At 25.4% G+C, this 14,981-nt stretch overlaps 1 protein-coding gene across 1 annotated transcript; it reads right to left on the reverse strand.

Annotated features, from left to right (window-relative positions):
* Positions 1 to 5,483: 5,483 nt before the first annotated feature.
* LOC145838692 (uncharacterized) lies at positions 5,484 to 10,400 on the reverse strand. Its single transcript, XM_082946319.1, has 9 exons — positions 10,346 to 10,400; positions 9,740 to 9,927; positions 8,987 to 9,011; positions 8,160 to 8,273; positions 7,216 to 7,326; positions 6,846 to 6,965; positions 6,244 to 6,360; positions 5,923 to 6,036; positions 5,484 to 5,635 (listed from the first exon to the last, which is right to left on the reverse strand). The coding sequence occupies exons 1-9, from the start codon at positions 10,398 to 10,400 to the stop codon at positions 5,484 to 5,486; spliced, it is 996 nt and encodes a 331-aa protein (XP_082802445.1).
* Positions 10,401 to 14,981: the final 4,581 nt, after the last annotated feature.

Below are 14,981 nucleotides of genomic sequence, written 5' to 3' on the forward strand. Positions count from 1 at the left end.
AATTTATTTTTCACAACAAGAGATTAAAATTAGAGTTTTGAAACATACAAAATGTTTATTTTGCAGTATAAAAGTGACAGTATCTTTTGTATTGAAATCTAGCAAATTTGTTAACATATCAACAAATTTGCTAGTTTTCAATACTTCACTTATGACCTAATCTAATTCTATTACAATTTATAAATATAGTTTAGTGTAGAAGTGCTATTTACTTAAGTTGTAATAAACTTCTAATTTAATTAGTACTTAGTATAAGTTGATATTACTATATCTACACTAAATAATTAGTTGATAGTTCTCAAATAAATAAGTTTTACAAATTAATAATTTTTTGATTGCCATTAAATTATGTTTTGTCATTACAAGTTTTGTAATTTTTTAAAAACTAAATTCCTATCCATAACAGACTTAAGATTAAACATAATTAACCTTGCTGCTTTATAAAGTACTAATAAAAAGTCTACCACTCAAAATGCAATAGGTTATAAAATTTAAAAAAACAAATGTTTATCCTTTGCAATGTAGTAAAAATAAAATTATGCAAACTTAGCCTACTAACATTCCTTTAAAGTGTTATTTGTTATTGCAGTGTACTTTTTGTAGATTTTGTATTTTACAGTGCTTATAATTTGCTTACCAAAAACGCTCTAACAACTCGAATTGCCTGTCTTTTTCTGTATTCTCAGTTTTTGGTGTTTATTTAGTGTCTTTTTGCTATACTGTACCTTAAATTAAGTTCACGTTTTTTTCATACGATTTTTTAACTAGAAACAAAATAATGCTCTTCATACACTGACATTTACAAATCCATCCACTTAAAATTAAGTTTTCTTTCAAAATATTTCGTTGTCTTTTCTTTTACTGTTTTACAAAGGTACAAAACCATAAGATTTTCTTTTACTTTGCTGTCATTTAAATAATGTTTTTAGTTGAATATGGATAAAATAAGTTTTATGTGAATATTTTATTTTGATTAGTTTCTAAAACAATGTTTAGAAATTTTTAAACATACTTGAGTTGTTTTTTTTTGTTTAGTTGTTAAACACACTGCAGTAACAAAGCAAAATTTTGTAAGTTTAATCCATTTAATATGTACTTTTTGGTGCCGTAGGTGATTTTTTAGTTAAGCATTGAAATTAATTTATAAATTAAAGATTGAATTGTTTAAAATTTCTTCCTTATTCTTTACGTTTTAATGACTGCTTAAGTTTTTCGCATTACCGTTTTATTTCGACTAATAAAACTGACAGTAAACTTTGTTTTTTCTGTGTACGTGATTAAATATCAATAAGATCACTAAAAATATTTGAACAAGAAATAGCTAAATTTGTTTTTAGTAGTTTTACTCTTATTGTATTTTATACTTGATTAATGAACTTGATACTGTTCAAGTTAATCTGAATATGACCTATTTACTTATGTGATACTTTTTAAATTAGTTAACACTTCAAAGACCTCTATTTTATCTAACATATTGTTTTCACGTGTTTATCATTTCATTTAAATTTTTTTAACGAAACAAGCTCACATGGTTGCTTGGAGTAGGCTTAAATAAAAAATGTTTTAATTAACTGAATACATGAAACTTAAAAGATTTTTTTTTAAGTTTAGAGCGATCTATGTCATTGAAAATTTATGTTTTCATACTTCTAACATTACAAAACTTATTTTCAATATTTTTTTTGTATTAATAACCAATTAGTTATAAAATTTTACACTACATGATATTCGAAGTGTTTGTATTAATTTGATAACAGTTAAGTAAGTAAACAAAGTTATTCTTAAACGTTAGCATACTTCGAAAACAAAAACAACATTCCAAAACAAGATTGTTTGTAAAAACATTGAGATTAAGTAAGCGTAATAACATGTTTAAACTACTTTAAAAATGTTTACTTAAATCTTAAAAACATACAGCAACATTTTCATGAGTAAAGTTTTATAAAAACAGCTTTTGTAAATTGTCTATCATAAGTTTACAAATAGTTAAAAACACGTGATTACCACTTTAAATATAAACGATGACTAATTTACTAAAAGTTTGTTTATTTTAAGCATTGTTTAGTAGCTTAAAAAGTTTCCTTGTTTGCAAAATCATAATATATAAAAATAATATATAAAATTTTATTTGAAACATTCTAAAAACTAAATGTCTTCAACTTTCAAACAGTTATTAAACATGATTTGTTGTCATACTTCAAAGGAAGTAATCACTATTTTAATTACGTAAAAGTTGTCTGAACAAGCCAATGAACAATTTTTTTTTATGTAATTGTTTTAACTTCACACTCTAAGAGCTTTTAAATATCTGAGCTTTATATATTTTGAAAATATAACTTATTTGACTACTTTGATTACTTAAATTTTATGAAATACTAAAAAAAGTTGTAAACATATTTGTTTTCTCTTAAAGGTGTTATATTTAAAACTGTTTAACTTTGCCAATGTATTAGTTTAATAAAAGTATTTTATTAAATATTTTGCCGAAGTTATGCAGACTTTTGTGTAAAGGTTAAATCTTTTGTCATACATGTTATTTTTAGTTAAACAAAGTAAAAAGTCAGTTTTTTGCAGTTCATCTAAAACATGTTATTAAAGCTAAAGACTTTAAATACTGCTCAAAAAGTCTAAAAAAAGTACTGAAAGTAAATATGGTTGTGCTAAAAAAGTACCTAACGTTTGATTTAACATTGTATGTATAACTATTTTAGCAACTTTTTACCACTCAATTTACATACTTTTAGTTACCTATTTACCACTCAATTTACACATTAACTATAAGTGTATGTGACTTAACTCATAGCTTGCTAATCATTACAATTATTTTAATGTGTCAATTTTTTTGTTTCAGATAAACCTCGTTAAACATAAATAAATTTTTAAATAAAGGCTACGTTTAATAATTTGGCTTTAAAATACTTAGATTTATAAAAAATGCTGTTCATTTTTATTGATTTAATTATATATATATTACATCAGTTTTAACATATTTGCATGTACTTGGTAAGTTATAAACAAATTAGCTGTCGGCACATGTGACCTTTAATAAACATAACAGATTATAAAAGCAATCTTGTTTTTCATAGCATATGAAAGTTGCAAACGAGAAAAACAATTTCATAAAATTCTACCTACTTCTTGAAACATTGACAAAAAGTTAAAAAACAATTTCTAAGTTTTAAATGAGAAAATATTTATTAAATTTAACTAGTAAAGTTTTTCTACTTTGAGTTTATTAGAAGTTAAAAACAAACTACAGCTATTTCGATTTATACCTATGACTACTTATTTTGTCATTTAAGTGACTGTGGATATAAATGTATCGTTGTTTTAAAATTAACTTTTTATTTTCTTTCTGTTTATAAATAACATTTTGATAATTGCATAGCTGTTTTTTTTTTTAATTCAATCAGTAACATCTTGTTTATTTTTGATATTACCTTATCCATAAAAGTTTAATAAAAACTATTTTATAGATTTTATTCCAATGAAACTTGTTTCACAAAAAACGATTAAGGAAGTAACTAGTTTTGTAAATTAAGTGAAATTATTCGGCGTTAATCAACAAATCAATTAGTTTTAATCAATTTGTTTTTTCCTGATTAAAACTTTATTTGACTTGTTAATTTATAAAACTTTTTAAAAACAAAGCCTAGCAACACGTCCGATTAAAATAATTTGGTACTTCAAATCTATTTATATGAAAAAACTTATAGTGTGTTCTAAAATCAAAACGTGTTGTTTTATAAGTTAGTATTCTGTTTTTACATATATTTTTTGTACTTAATCGAAAAATTAGAATATAGTTAGTAAAATACATATGAGTATTGTTTTAAATAAAGACTACATTATATATATATATAGAGTTTAATTTCAAAAGAAAATAAAAGCATATGTATCTTCAAAACAAAGTGAGTTAGTCCTGAAGTTTAGATATAAAAACAATACTTAGTTAAAATACAAGCATTTTAAGTTTTTTTTTTTTTGTGTTAATAGTATTTCCATTCGAAATATAGTTTGTAAAAAAAATAAAGTATGCACAGATACTGGCAGAAATTAAGTTTTGTTTTTGAAGATTAAAAACACAGTGCAAAAAAAAAACTTGCAGGGAGAAGTTATAGCTTTATTAACATTTCACGAAGCAACTAATCACAAAAAAAAAAACATGTGCTTAATTTAATCGTTATTTATAGCTAACAGTTTATTTATGGGTAGTTAGTTATGAACAAAAACAACCTGTTATATTCTCTTTGTTATTTTCAAACGTATTAAAACACCTTTTAAAAAATAGTTGGATTTTTGTAGCTATAAATGTCTTTCTTAGGTTAAAACTTTTTTAAGTGTATATGCTGATACTCGATGAGACTACTTTAGCTTACAAACCATGAATTTAAAGCTCTAAGGTAGTAAAATCAGACTAGAAATAAAAACTGTAATAGTTTTTATATGCGCTCCGTTGTTTTCATCTGATAACTTAGTTTGTCCTAGAAATCTTTGCTTATGTACTAAAAAGTGTTGGTAATATTACAAGTAAAGGGACTAAACAAAAATTAAGTGATCAGAATTCGGATAATATATTTTTTTTAGTTTATTACTTATACGTATAATAATAATACTAGTTTAGATTCTGCACTACTATTGCTTTAAAACTAACTTTTGTTTTAAATTCTTTTACGATTACTGTTAAAATTTATTTTGTTGATGCATAGGCTTTTGTAAAAATTAATTTAAAGAGTAAGTTTGTGTTGTACTACACTAAAAATTCAATTAAAAATTTCAAAATTGATTCTTAAACTTTAAACTATTGATTATTGTACAACTATATTACATTAAATTTTGTATTGTAAAATTTTGGAAGAAATTTTAGTTTCTTAATTTTTTGATAAGCCTATTTACTACAAATTTAGTACATCGTTAACAAATTATATACATTAATACAACCGTTAATTTTCTTTAATTTGTAGATTACAATATTGTTTCATAAACAAAAGAACCTTAAAAAATCGGTTTAATCAATATATGTTGTGTTAAAATTGTTACAACACTATTTTTTTTTTTTAATTGTACAACTATTCTTAAGTACAAAAACAAACTGTTTTAATTTTCGTTTTGCTTAAAAAAAGTATTTGGTAATAATCTTTTAACTTTAAAAGAATTAAATATCCTCAGTTAACTTTTTTTTCTATCATCAAATCTTTTAACATTTTTTTACCAACCCATGTTTTTTAAATTTCCCACGTAAAAGTTTTTAGCAATTTTAATTAGAATAAAAGAAAATATGTAAAAAACACTTTGTCTCAGCGTAGCTTATCTTTTTAGTATAGTTTAGCACTGTTTTTTAAAAAGACAGTTGAGTTGACAAAAATAGTTTATTAACAAGTTTTAGTTTATTTACATTATTAATACATAGTTAGAGTACATTTAAGCATATGCACAAAATACATTTAAAATCAAAAAGTATTTGTTTATCCCCCATCAAATTATTATCCCTTGATCTTAGGAGCCTTCTTCTTTGGAGCTTCCTTCTTGGGTTTTGCGGTGCATCCCTCCTTGGGGCATAGACACTCAAACTTGTTGATTCCGTCCACGCAGGTTGATCCCTCCGGACAGTATCCGAACTCACACTCGTTCACTTCTGTTAGTCAGAGTTGTGATAAGTCAGAGTTAGACAACATAGAGAAATTTTATGAATTTTTGGGTTAACAACGTTAACATTGTTGTTAAAATAATGTGATATTTATATTAAATTTTTTAATTTAATCCAATTTTGATAGCAAAAACTGTCTCTACTTACTACAACCTTACTGTTAAAACTAAGCTTTAATTTAAAAAAGATCATCTAATTCAAAGCTTTACTTCTCAATACGAAACCTTAATTACATTTCTTATAAATTTTCTCCAAACTTTACAAATCTTACTGACCGATTTCGCAGTTTTTTCCCGAGTACCCGGGCAAACACGTACATTCGTAACTTCCGTATTTATTATTGCACTGAGACTCGTTCTCGCAAGGATTTTCATTACATTCGTTTACGTCTGTTTGTTTGTGTTTTTCGGGTTTTTAGTTTGAGGATAAACCGTGTATTTTTGATTAAAAAGTTTTAGAAAAAATTATATCTAAAAAGATCTTTTAGTTTTTTCTTTCCAAAAATGATAATCAAAAAAAAAATGTTATGCTTAAATTTCAAAAATAATATTAAACCCATTAAAACAAAATTTTGATTTTTTTTGTAATAAATGTACCAGTGGCGCAAGTTTTTCCAGTGAAACCTTCTGTACACTCACACCTGAAATCACCAACTTCGTTTATACATACAGCATCATTTTCACACGGGTTGTCAACAATGCACTCGTTTACATCTGTTGAAACATGAGTGTATATCTTTTATGGTATTTTCATGCATATTTAATCATTTTTTTGTTTGTAGTGTTTTACTTTTTAACGTGCTTTTTTGAAATCCTAGTTTAATTTTTATAATGAGTTTATGAACAAAAATTTTTCAAACAACTTATAGTAGGGGCAGCGCGTAATGACGTCATAAACTGAAGCGAAGTGTCATAAGTTATTTCAGATCTTAGTTTTTATATTTTCTATTATAATAACGTTTAGTAAAATCATAGAAGTAAAATAAAAACGCATTAAGATTTTTTTTTACTTTACTCCCCTATGACTTTATCACGCGTCGCCCCTGGCTTAGAGTAGTTTCTACATTTACAGTAAGTTTAATGGTTCATTTTAATATATGTTGGTGTTTATATAAGTTTCAAAGAACTATTTTTTAGTGTCTGCCAGAGGCTTTTTTATCAAAGTTTTTTCTAAAAAAGTACATTTGTTAGTATAAAACCTGCAGCGCAGTCACTCCCACCCCACCCGTTAGAACAGTGGCACTTATAAGACCCGTGAAAATTTTCGCAATAACCCCCGTTTGAACATATATCGAAGAACAATTCGCACTCGTTTCGGTCTGTTATTGTTAGTGGTGTTTGTGGTTTTTTATTTAGTTTGGTTTAAAATGTATTTGTAAACTTTTTTCAGTTTTTAAATGAAATTATGTGTTAATTTTTGACAAATACTCTTTAAATTTCTTTAAAAAATTTAAACCCCTTAAAATCCCAAAATACTTTATTTAAAAACTCTAAAGAAATTTTTAGATCTAATAAATCAAAAAATAATAGAAAAACCTAAAAAGCCTAAAAAAATAACAACGAACGAACCCTCGCTACAAATATCTCCTTTATATCCGGGCTCGCAAACGCATTTGTACGTGGGTGGATCGTTATAACATTTTCCGTTAAGGCAAGGGTCGTTCTCGCAATAATTGATCTCTGTTCAGTGAATTGGAGTGACATAAGTACAGGTTTAAATGTAAAACGTGTTTACAATGATCAATAAAAACTCTAGAATTATTACTTAAATTTATGTTTGTTTAGGCATACAAGTCTGAACATTAGTTTGGTATAATGTTTGGATGTTTGAAACTCAGCAAATGTAAAAATATTGAGAGTTTTACTTAGACTCTTAACAAGATCCTATAAAATAAAGTTCTAGTTAAACCATAACTAGTCACAATTGCTTTAACTTTAAAATGATAGAATTATTTTGTGGTTAGAAGTTATATCGGTATTTTTTTTTTCAGTTGTAGTTTCATACTGTGTATATTTTGTTTGTCTGTTTACTTTTATTTTTTAAGAATACAAAAATATGTGAACTGTTTGTATTTTTTACCACTAGATTAACAAACTTTGGTCAAAATCTTAAATAACACATAACAAACTTAACTTTTTTAACTGACAGGAATAGACTACCAAAACTTCAAAAAAAACTAAATTAGCTCACTCTACAACTTTTTCAAAAATATATACAGCTATTAATTAATTGCAACTTTTCTACTAACATATTCATAAAAGGTAGACTTAATGAGCTAAATATTTAAATCAATGACTTTAATCTTATCAAAAATATGTTATTTCAAACAGAATAAAGTAGTTCATTTAGTTTTAATACGCTAACATTTTGATATTACATTACATTTATTTTATTTTTTTAAGATACATTATATAGTGTTTTTTTGATTTTAAGTAAAGTTTTATTTTTTCAAGTAAGATAAACGCTTAAGTAAAATTGAAAATATTAACTTTTTAAACAAAATTAAACCAACCGAATTCGCATTCTCTGCCAGTGAATCCTTCCTTGCACAAGCACACGTGTCCGTTGTAAATATTAACGCAATCAGCAGTACCTGGCTCGCTGCACGGGTTTGACTTGCACTGGTCTGTACATAAGTTGTTTTGTAAGTTAAAAAATATAAGTTATACTAGCTAAAAGTTAATACCAGTTTTAATTATTTCAAGCTAGTAAATAATTAAAAGTTATTTTTGTTTTAACCAATTTTGTTGTACAATTGGGAATTTTTGATAATTCTTTTTCATAATTTTCACATAAAAATTAGGTTTTTTTTGCTATGTTGTGTGTTTATAGACCTTAAGAATTTGTAAACTTTGTCTGTATACTATGTTTTAGCATAATGTAAATATTATATTATATAATTAAAACATATCGTTGCTCGCTTACGATTAAAAGGTTTGTTGTATTTTTTTAAATTACATTTTTATTCAAACAATGTTTCAAATAACTACAAGAACTTAGTTACAACTACATAGTACTGCTAACAAGATTTAAAATAATAGTAAAGTTACATTTAGATATTAACAAACGACGTTTAAGCTTAAGTTTGTAAAGTTGTTATAAAAACAAAAGAAAATGTTAATGTTTTAAATTTGTTTTTTGTTTTAAATCGACACTTGTAGTCAAAAAAAAAAGAGTCGAATTTAAATAAAAAGTTCAGAATTCTCTCTGCAAACTAAAACTTATTTATTTACTATTTTATGTAAAAGAAATTACTTGTTTACAACGATAGGTGATGAAAAATATTAACTAACCTTGTTACTTAGATAATTTAGATATTTTAGATAAACAATCACTCACTCGTCAGTATTTGCCAGAAAGCTTCCTAAAAATAAACATTGACAATTAGTGCAAATAAAACAAATGCAAAATAGTGAACTTTGATATTTGTTTTAGATAATTTTACATTGATTAAAGCTTAACACTGTGCATGATTATTGTTTCACAACTACGAAATTTAATTTAACAAACTTTTTTTTAACGAACTTTAAAGAAAAATTAGAAACATACTAATCCATTCAAAATTTATTAATTAAATTAATATTTATCAAAACTTTAACATTTTATACTTACTTCGTTAGCAAAAAAAATATGTATATTTAAAGCTAAAAATTTCTGTCTTAGCTTTTTGCTTTTTTGTTATAAATTGTAAATAAATAACTAACAACTTAAAATAAAGCTAATTTACATTGGTATAACTTCAAGTTTTTACACAAAACTAAGAAAAAAAATACTTATGTTTTTTTTTGATACTTGAATAGTTAATTATTTTTAGAAACTCGAATGAATTAAGTTAAGCTTTTAGTCTTTTGTTACAATTTTCACGTCAATTAAAAGTAGTTTTAACTATATATATCTTATAAACTCTACTTCATCATTGTATTACCTTTCTAGACAATATTTACATTGTTCAATTATACTTTTAACTTTGAAGCTTTTTAAACAAAAATGAATGAACTAAATGTTCTACAAACATAAAAACTGCTTGACTTCTTCAAACTTTTTTAATTTTTTAGTTAGGTCAAATCAAAACGTTATGACGTCACAACTAACAGTTTGCGCGTCATCTTCAAACACTTCCCTGGCTTCCTCGTAGTTGCACTGTTCGTCGTAACACTCCTGTTGCAGATTTCCTTGCTGCAACTCTTCGAATCCTGAGTTCGCCCTCTTGTTTCTGCTCAGCACCTGGTTAGCTTCTTCCTTGTCCAGGAACACTGAAAATTTTTTCTCAGTTAATTTACCTTTTTTAACGAAGTGGTACAAGCAGTATATTGTGTGTAATAAATAGTAACAAATTTAAATGATATCAAAGTTGTTAGTCTGTTTAACAATTATCAATTAAAACAAAATAATGTTGGGTCTACCTAATTTTTTTAAACTTCATCTTAGTAACTAGTACATTAATTTTTTAAAATTAATGGTAATTTCTATAAAGCAGTTTAGAGCAAATAAACATATTTAGATTTCAAGTACAAACTTTTTTTAAGCTTCATAAATATTTTATTGGCATTCAAGTACAAAAGAATTAGTTTTTGATATTAAATTAACTGTTTGATACCTTTCAACATTTTTGTTACAAACATTCTCTGTTTTACACACAGTCTAAAATCAAAACATAAGTAATCAACTTTAGGCTCTTAAAAAAAAACTAAAACTTACAAGAATTAGCGTTTGCCAAAGCGAAAATTGCTACTAACACGACTACTGCCTTCATTTTGAAGTTTAAGTTTAATTTCAATTCACAATCCACTTTATACATTGCTTGCAAGGACAAATATACGGGCAAACATGTTTGTTTTTCATGATTGTGTTAATTGCCGTTTTTAATTGCAAAATGCAAACACGTTTTATTTGCGCTTATCAAGCAAGCAGTAAATAAAAGCTTAAAATTTATTTCATGATGTATAAAACTATCACTGGTCGTTGGTCAATTATAGAGCAAAAATGTTTTTTTTATAATTGTATTATATCAATATTTTTACACAACAATAACCTTCCATATAAAAAACCTTCTGTATTTTAATCAGTATGTGACGTAGAGCTATACGATAAACCATAAAACACCTACGCAAGTTCATGATCATTTATATAACTTAGTATATATACAACACTAAAATCATATAAAAAATGAAATCGGGGTGGTATTTCGCAAAACCAAATATTTCTTTTTTAGTAAAACAGTGCAACTTACAAACTTCCTTATTTTAATTCCTTATTTGAAATTGATTGCTAGATTGATGGTTTTTCTAATAACTACAATAACAATATTTATCAACATTTCTTTTTGTATAAACTGTTATTCTTCTTTTGTAATTTGAAAAACTTTCAAGTAATCTACTGAAAGTTAATAGAAACGATTTCTGTAAAATAACTTTGCAAAACATCTAAAACTAAGCAAAATATTTTTTAAGTTAGTTAAAGAAATTACTTAAGCGTGTATGTATGTTGCAATTTTTGTTTAACTGGTTGTTAGTGGCGACGCGTAGGGTTTCTGGTAGGGATTGCTTAAGAATAGTAAATGGAAAAAAAATCCCCTAATTTAAATTTAATGTATTAAGCTTAAAATAGTTAAACAACTGTAATCAAAACATTACTTTCTTAAACTAAGTGTTGATATACTGATAGAACTTAATTTTATAAATATAAAGTTATAAAAGACGTTTACAAATTTGTTACAACTAACAAGCAAGTGTTTGAAAAAAAATATTATTGGGTATTACGTCATAATTGCAGCATAGATCAACTTAAAATTTTCGATATAGTCTTCGTAGTCGTTTAAAAACGGAAAAAAATAAAATTCATGACTACCAAGCGAGCGATTGCAAAATAAAAACCTTGACCTTAATGTTTAATTTTTGAGTGTGATGTTATAATTACTTTTTTAACCGATGTTAAAATTTTTGTCGTAGGCCTTGTGTTCGTCTAAAAGACGTTTATGTGTTTTATGACTAGAAAGAATAAAGTTTTGAAATAAAACTCTGATTTTTTCTCTTTTTATATTTTTAGTCTTTAATACTGTATGGACAGATTTGAAATCTTTACTACATAAAAAAAACTTCATGTGTATCAAATAAGCTGTTTAGAAATAAACTTATTTGAACTTAGTTTGAACACAGCTGAAAGTATTTTTTTATTTTAAATGGATTTATGTATGGAATTTTTTTTATGCTCTATCACAGCTCCAGTTATATTGGCTGCAGCTACAAAATTACAAAAGTTTCGTATATTACTTATCAATATTTCAAAAAAAAAAGCAGAAAAATGACGTTTATAAAATTGAGAAAGTATGTTTTTTGTGTAACTACATAACTTCCATACTATTTGAACTGTCATAATAAATTTATATCAATTAGTGCTTAATACCTTAGCTTTAAAGTAAAATAACTTTAGTTTACTTTGGGGTTATACAGCTGAAGCAGCGTCCTTAAAAACTTAAACTATAAAACTGAACTTTTTTGTACTATATATTTTTTTTAGGTGGAACAATAACTATATTATACCCACGCGTCGCCCCTGCTTGCAGTGATAACTTTATAAGAAAAATCTGGACAGTAATTGCTATTAACTATAATTTATTTTTTTTAAAGCCCAACTTAAACTTTTTAATAACAAATGTTTTTAGTATGTTTTGATTTATTGAGCGTTTTATGATAATCTATCATTTTTTAAAGCATTTAATGTTTGCGTGACTTGAAAAATGTTTTAAATAGTTAACTTTGGGTTAACTCTATTGCATTTTAAACAAGAACTTTAATACCTTTAAAAATTTAAATTCAAAATTTATTAAAAATAAATTTGTTATTTGTGTTGTTTTTTTTTTTTTCTAACCTAAAACCAACTTTTAATAAAAATAATCTTTAATAAACTATTTAAAACAAATAAAAAACAGCTAGCCGTCATGAAGTTTACAGTTTGATATACTTTTTATTCCTATGTTGTCGACCAGACTTTTATTAATTATACCAACGGATAACGACTCTCACAGTTATTCTATTTAAAAGCCGGCGGCTTTACACCAATCTCCCTATCATAAGTTATAACTTTTGTGCGGTATTTTTTTTCTTGTAATTGAAACTATTACGCTTTTTATTATAACTTTTTTTTATCTCATTTTAATTGATAAGAAGAAGAAACGAAAATATTAAAGCTTAAAATGGTTAGTAGTCAGCTATTAAGGCAATTAAACAAATAAAGTAAACTCGGTTAGCCACCAAAACAAAAATATCAGGATCCGACTGGTCTAAATGCTATTTATAAAAATAGTATCCGATAGATCACAAATATATATAAAAACACGTAGGTATAGTCTGTTTCTCACCAACACCGCTTACAACTGAAAAAAAAAGAGTTAAGCGGCTTCTTATACAAAATAAAGTTTCGCAAAGTAGTTTCAGTTGTTTAGTTTACCAGTTATTATTTTCTGCTTGTTTTAGAACAAACTACTAGTATGTTTAAATTCCGAAAAAATGTCAAAAAAAAATTACTAGATAGCATTAACTAAGCACCTAGAATTACTTAAAGAATATGTAAAAATAACGTTTGTTTCTAGAAGTAAATATTTCTGAGGTGAAAACTTTTTAATGTAAATAAATACTTATTGCTTTTTTTTTGCTAGGTGTTTTCTTTTTAAGTTTATTAATAAATCACTTATCTCTCTACTCAATAAGTATTTTAAAATGTCATAACAAAATAATTCACTGCACAACAGAAAAGTTTCAAATATTTTTACGTTTTCAGTTAGTATCATTTTCTATTTTAAAATTGTTGTTATTATAAACCTTCTTCAATTCTAAGCTCAAGTTTATTTAAATCATTAGCTAATACAAAAATGCTTAATACAAGAAAATTGTATAAGAGCTACTATTTAAAGTCCAATTTTATTCGTAAACTTTAATAGATACAACCATACACTACATAAAATTTAGTATTTCTAAAAGTATACATTATGTATTTTTCAAGAAATAGTTATGAAATTAGTTTTTCATATCGAAATAAACGCAACTTGTGCCCACTAAGCTGGGTCGGCTGCAGATGTAAGGTTTTGAAGATTTTTTTATTGATAACATTATGCAAGTTTATGCAAATGAGATAAATTGATAGTACAGCAGAATTTTAATAAAACTCATACCCTTATCATTAATCCACCTTAACCAAACATATCAAAAAAAAATTAAAAGTTTTTATTTTCACTTAAAACTTAAAATTAGAGTGAGTAAAATGTTAGTCAATCAGAAACGACCTTAGAACTGCAGCTGACGCCACTAAGCCCACTGAATTCCATTAAACACGTTTAATTGTTCAGCACCAAGTCCGAAATTTATGAGCATAAATTTTTGGTTTAATTTTTTCAAATTGTTTTTTACATTTTGTTGAACCTTGTTTGAGAATTACCTTGCTTTGTCATACAATGCTTTTTCCTGGGCTTGAAAGTTTTTTAAACAGCAAATTTTAATAGATTTAAACTTAATTTATTTAACAAATATAAATAGCACTAATACTGATAATTGAAGACAAAAAAAGTGCTTAAAATAAGACTTAGTGTACGAAAGAGTTGGTTATCGAGTCACCTTTGTATACAGTATTATGTCTTGCTACTGTTGGTAATGGTCATGTGGTAAACATCATTATTTATCATAATTCTAAGAGAAAATTGTAGTAAAAACTTAATTCATAATGTAGTGAACTGATTTAAAACACCAAAGCAATAAGGGAAAGTTGGCATTTTTTCTCTTTAAAGTTTAAGTGCAGTATTTAATATGAACTTTTTTTTTTGGTAGAATTAGTATACATAAACTAAAACAGTTTAAAATTTAATTAAAAACTAAAATATAATTCATTTAAAACCTTTTATGTGTATTTTTCCATCTAAAAAATACCACTGCAGTCTTTTCAGCCTTAAAAATTAAAAATTACCCTAAAAAGTATGGTTTCAAAACTTTAAGTCTAAAAACTTGAAAATAAATCATGTTCTCAATTCCTTTTGAATTTAAACAAAAAATTTTTAACGACTTCTTGTGCTTCGTAAAACCGAGATCTTTTAATTTTATTAAAAATAAAAGCCGAAAAACAATATATTTTCCATCTAAAAGAAAATATTTTTCTCACCTGTTTTTCTTTCTTAAAATGGACTCGTTTCTTAGAAAATTAATCACGTTCGCAATTCTCATTCAATTTAAACAAAAAGCATCTTAAACGATTTCTCGTGTTTTGTAAAACCGAGATCTTTTAATTTTTTTTAAATAAAAGCCGATAAATAATATTTTCTTCAATTTGAAAGTTAAGTTTAGTTTGTTTT

Source organism: Thalia democratica, chromosome 6 (genome assembly GCF_965202585.1).
Source record: "Thalia democratica chromosome 6, ktThaDemo2.hap1.1, whole genome shotgun sequence".
NCBI classification, from domain to species: domain Eukaryota; kingdom Metazoa; phylum Chordata; class Thaliacea; order Salpida; family Salpidae; genus Thalia; species Thalia democratica.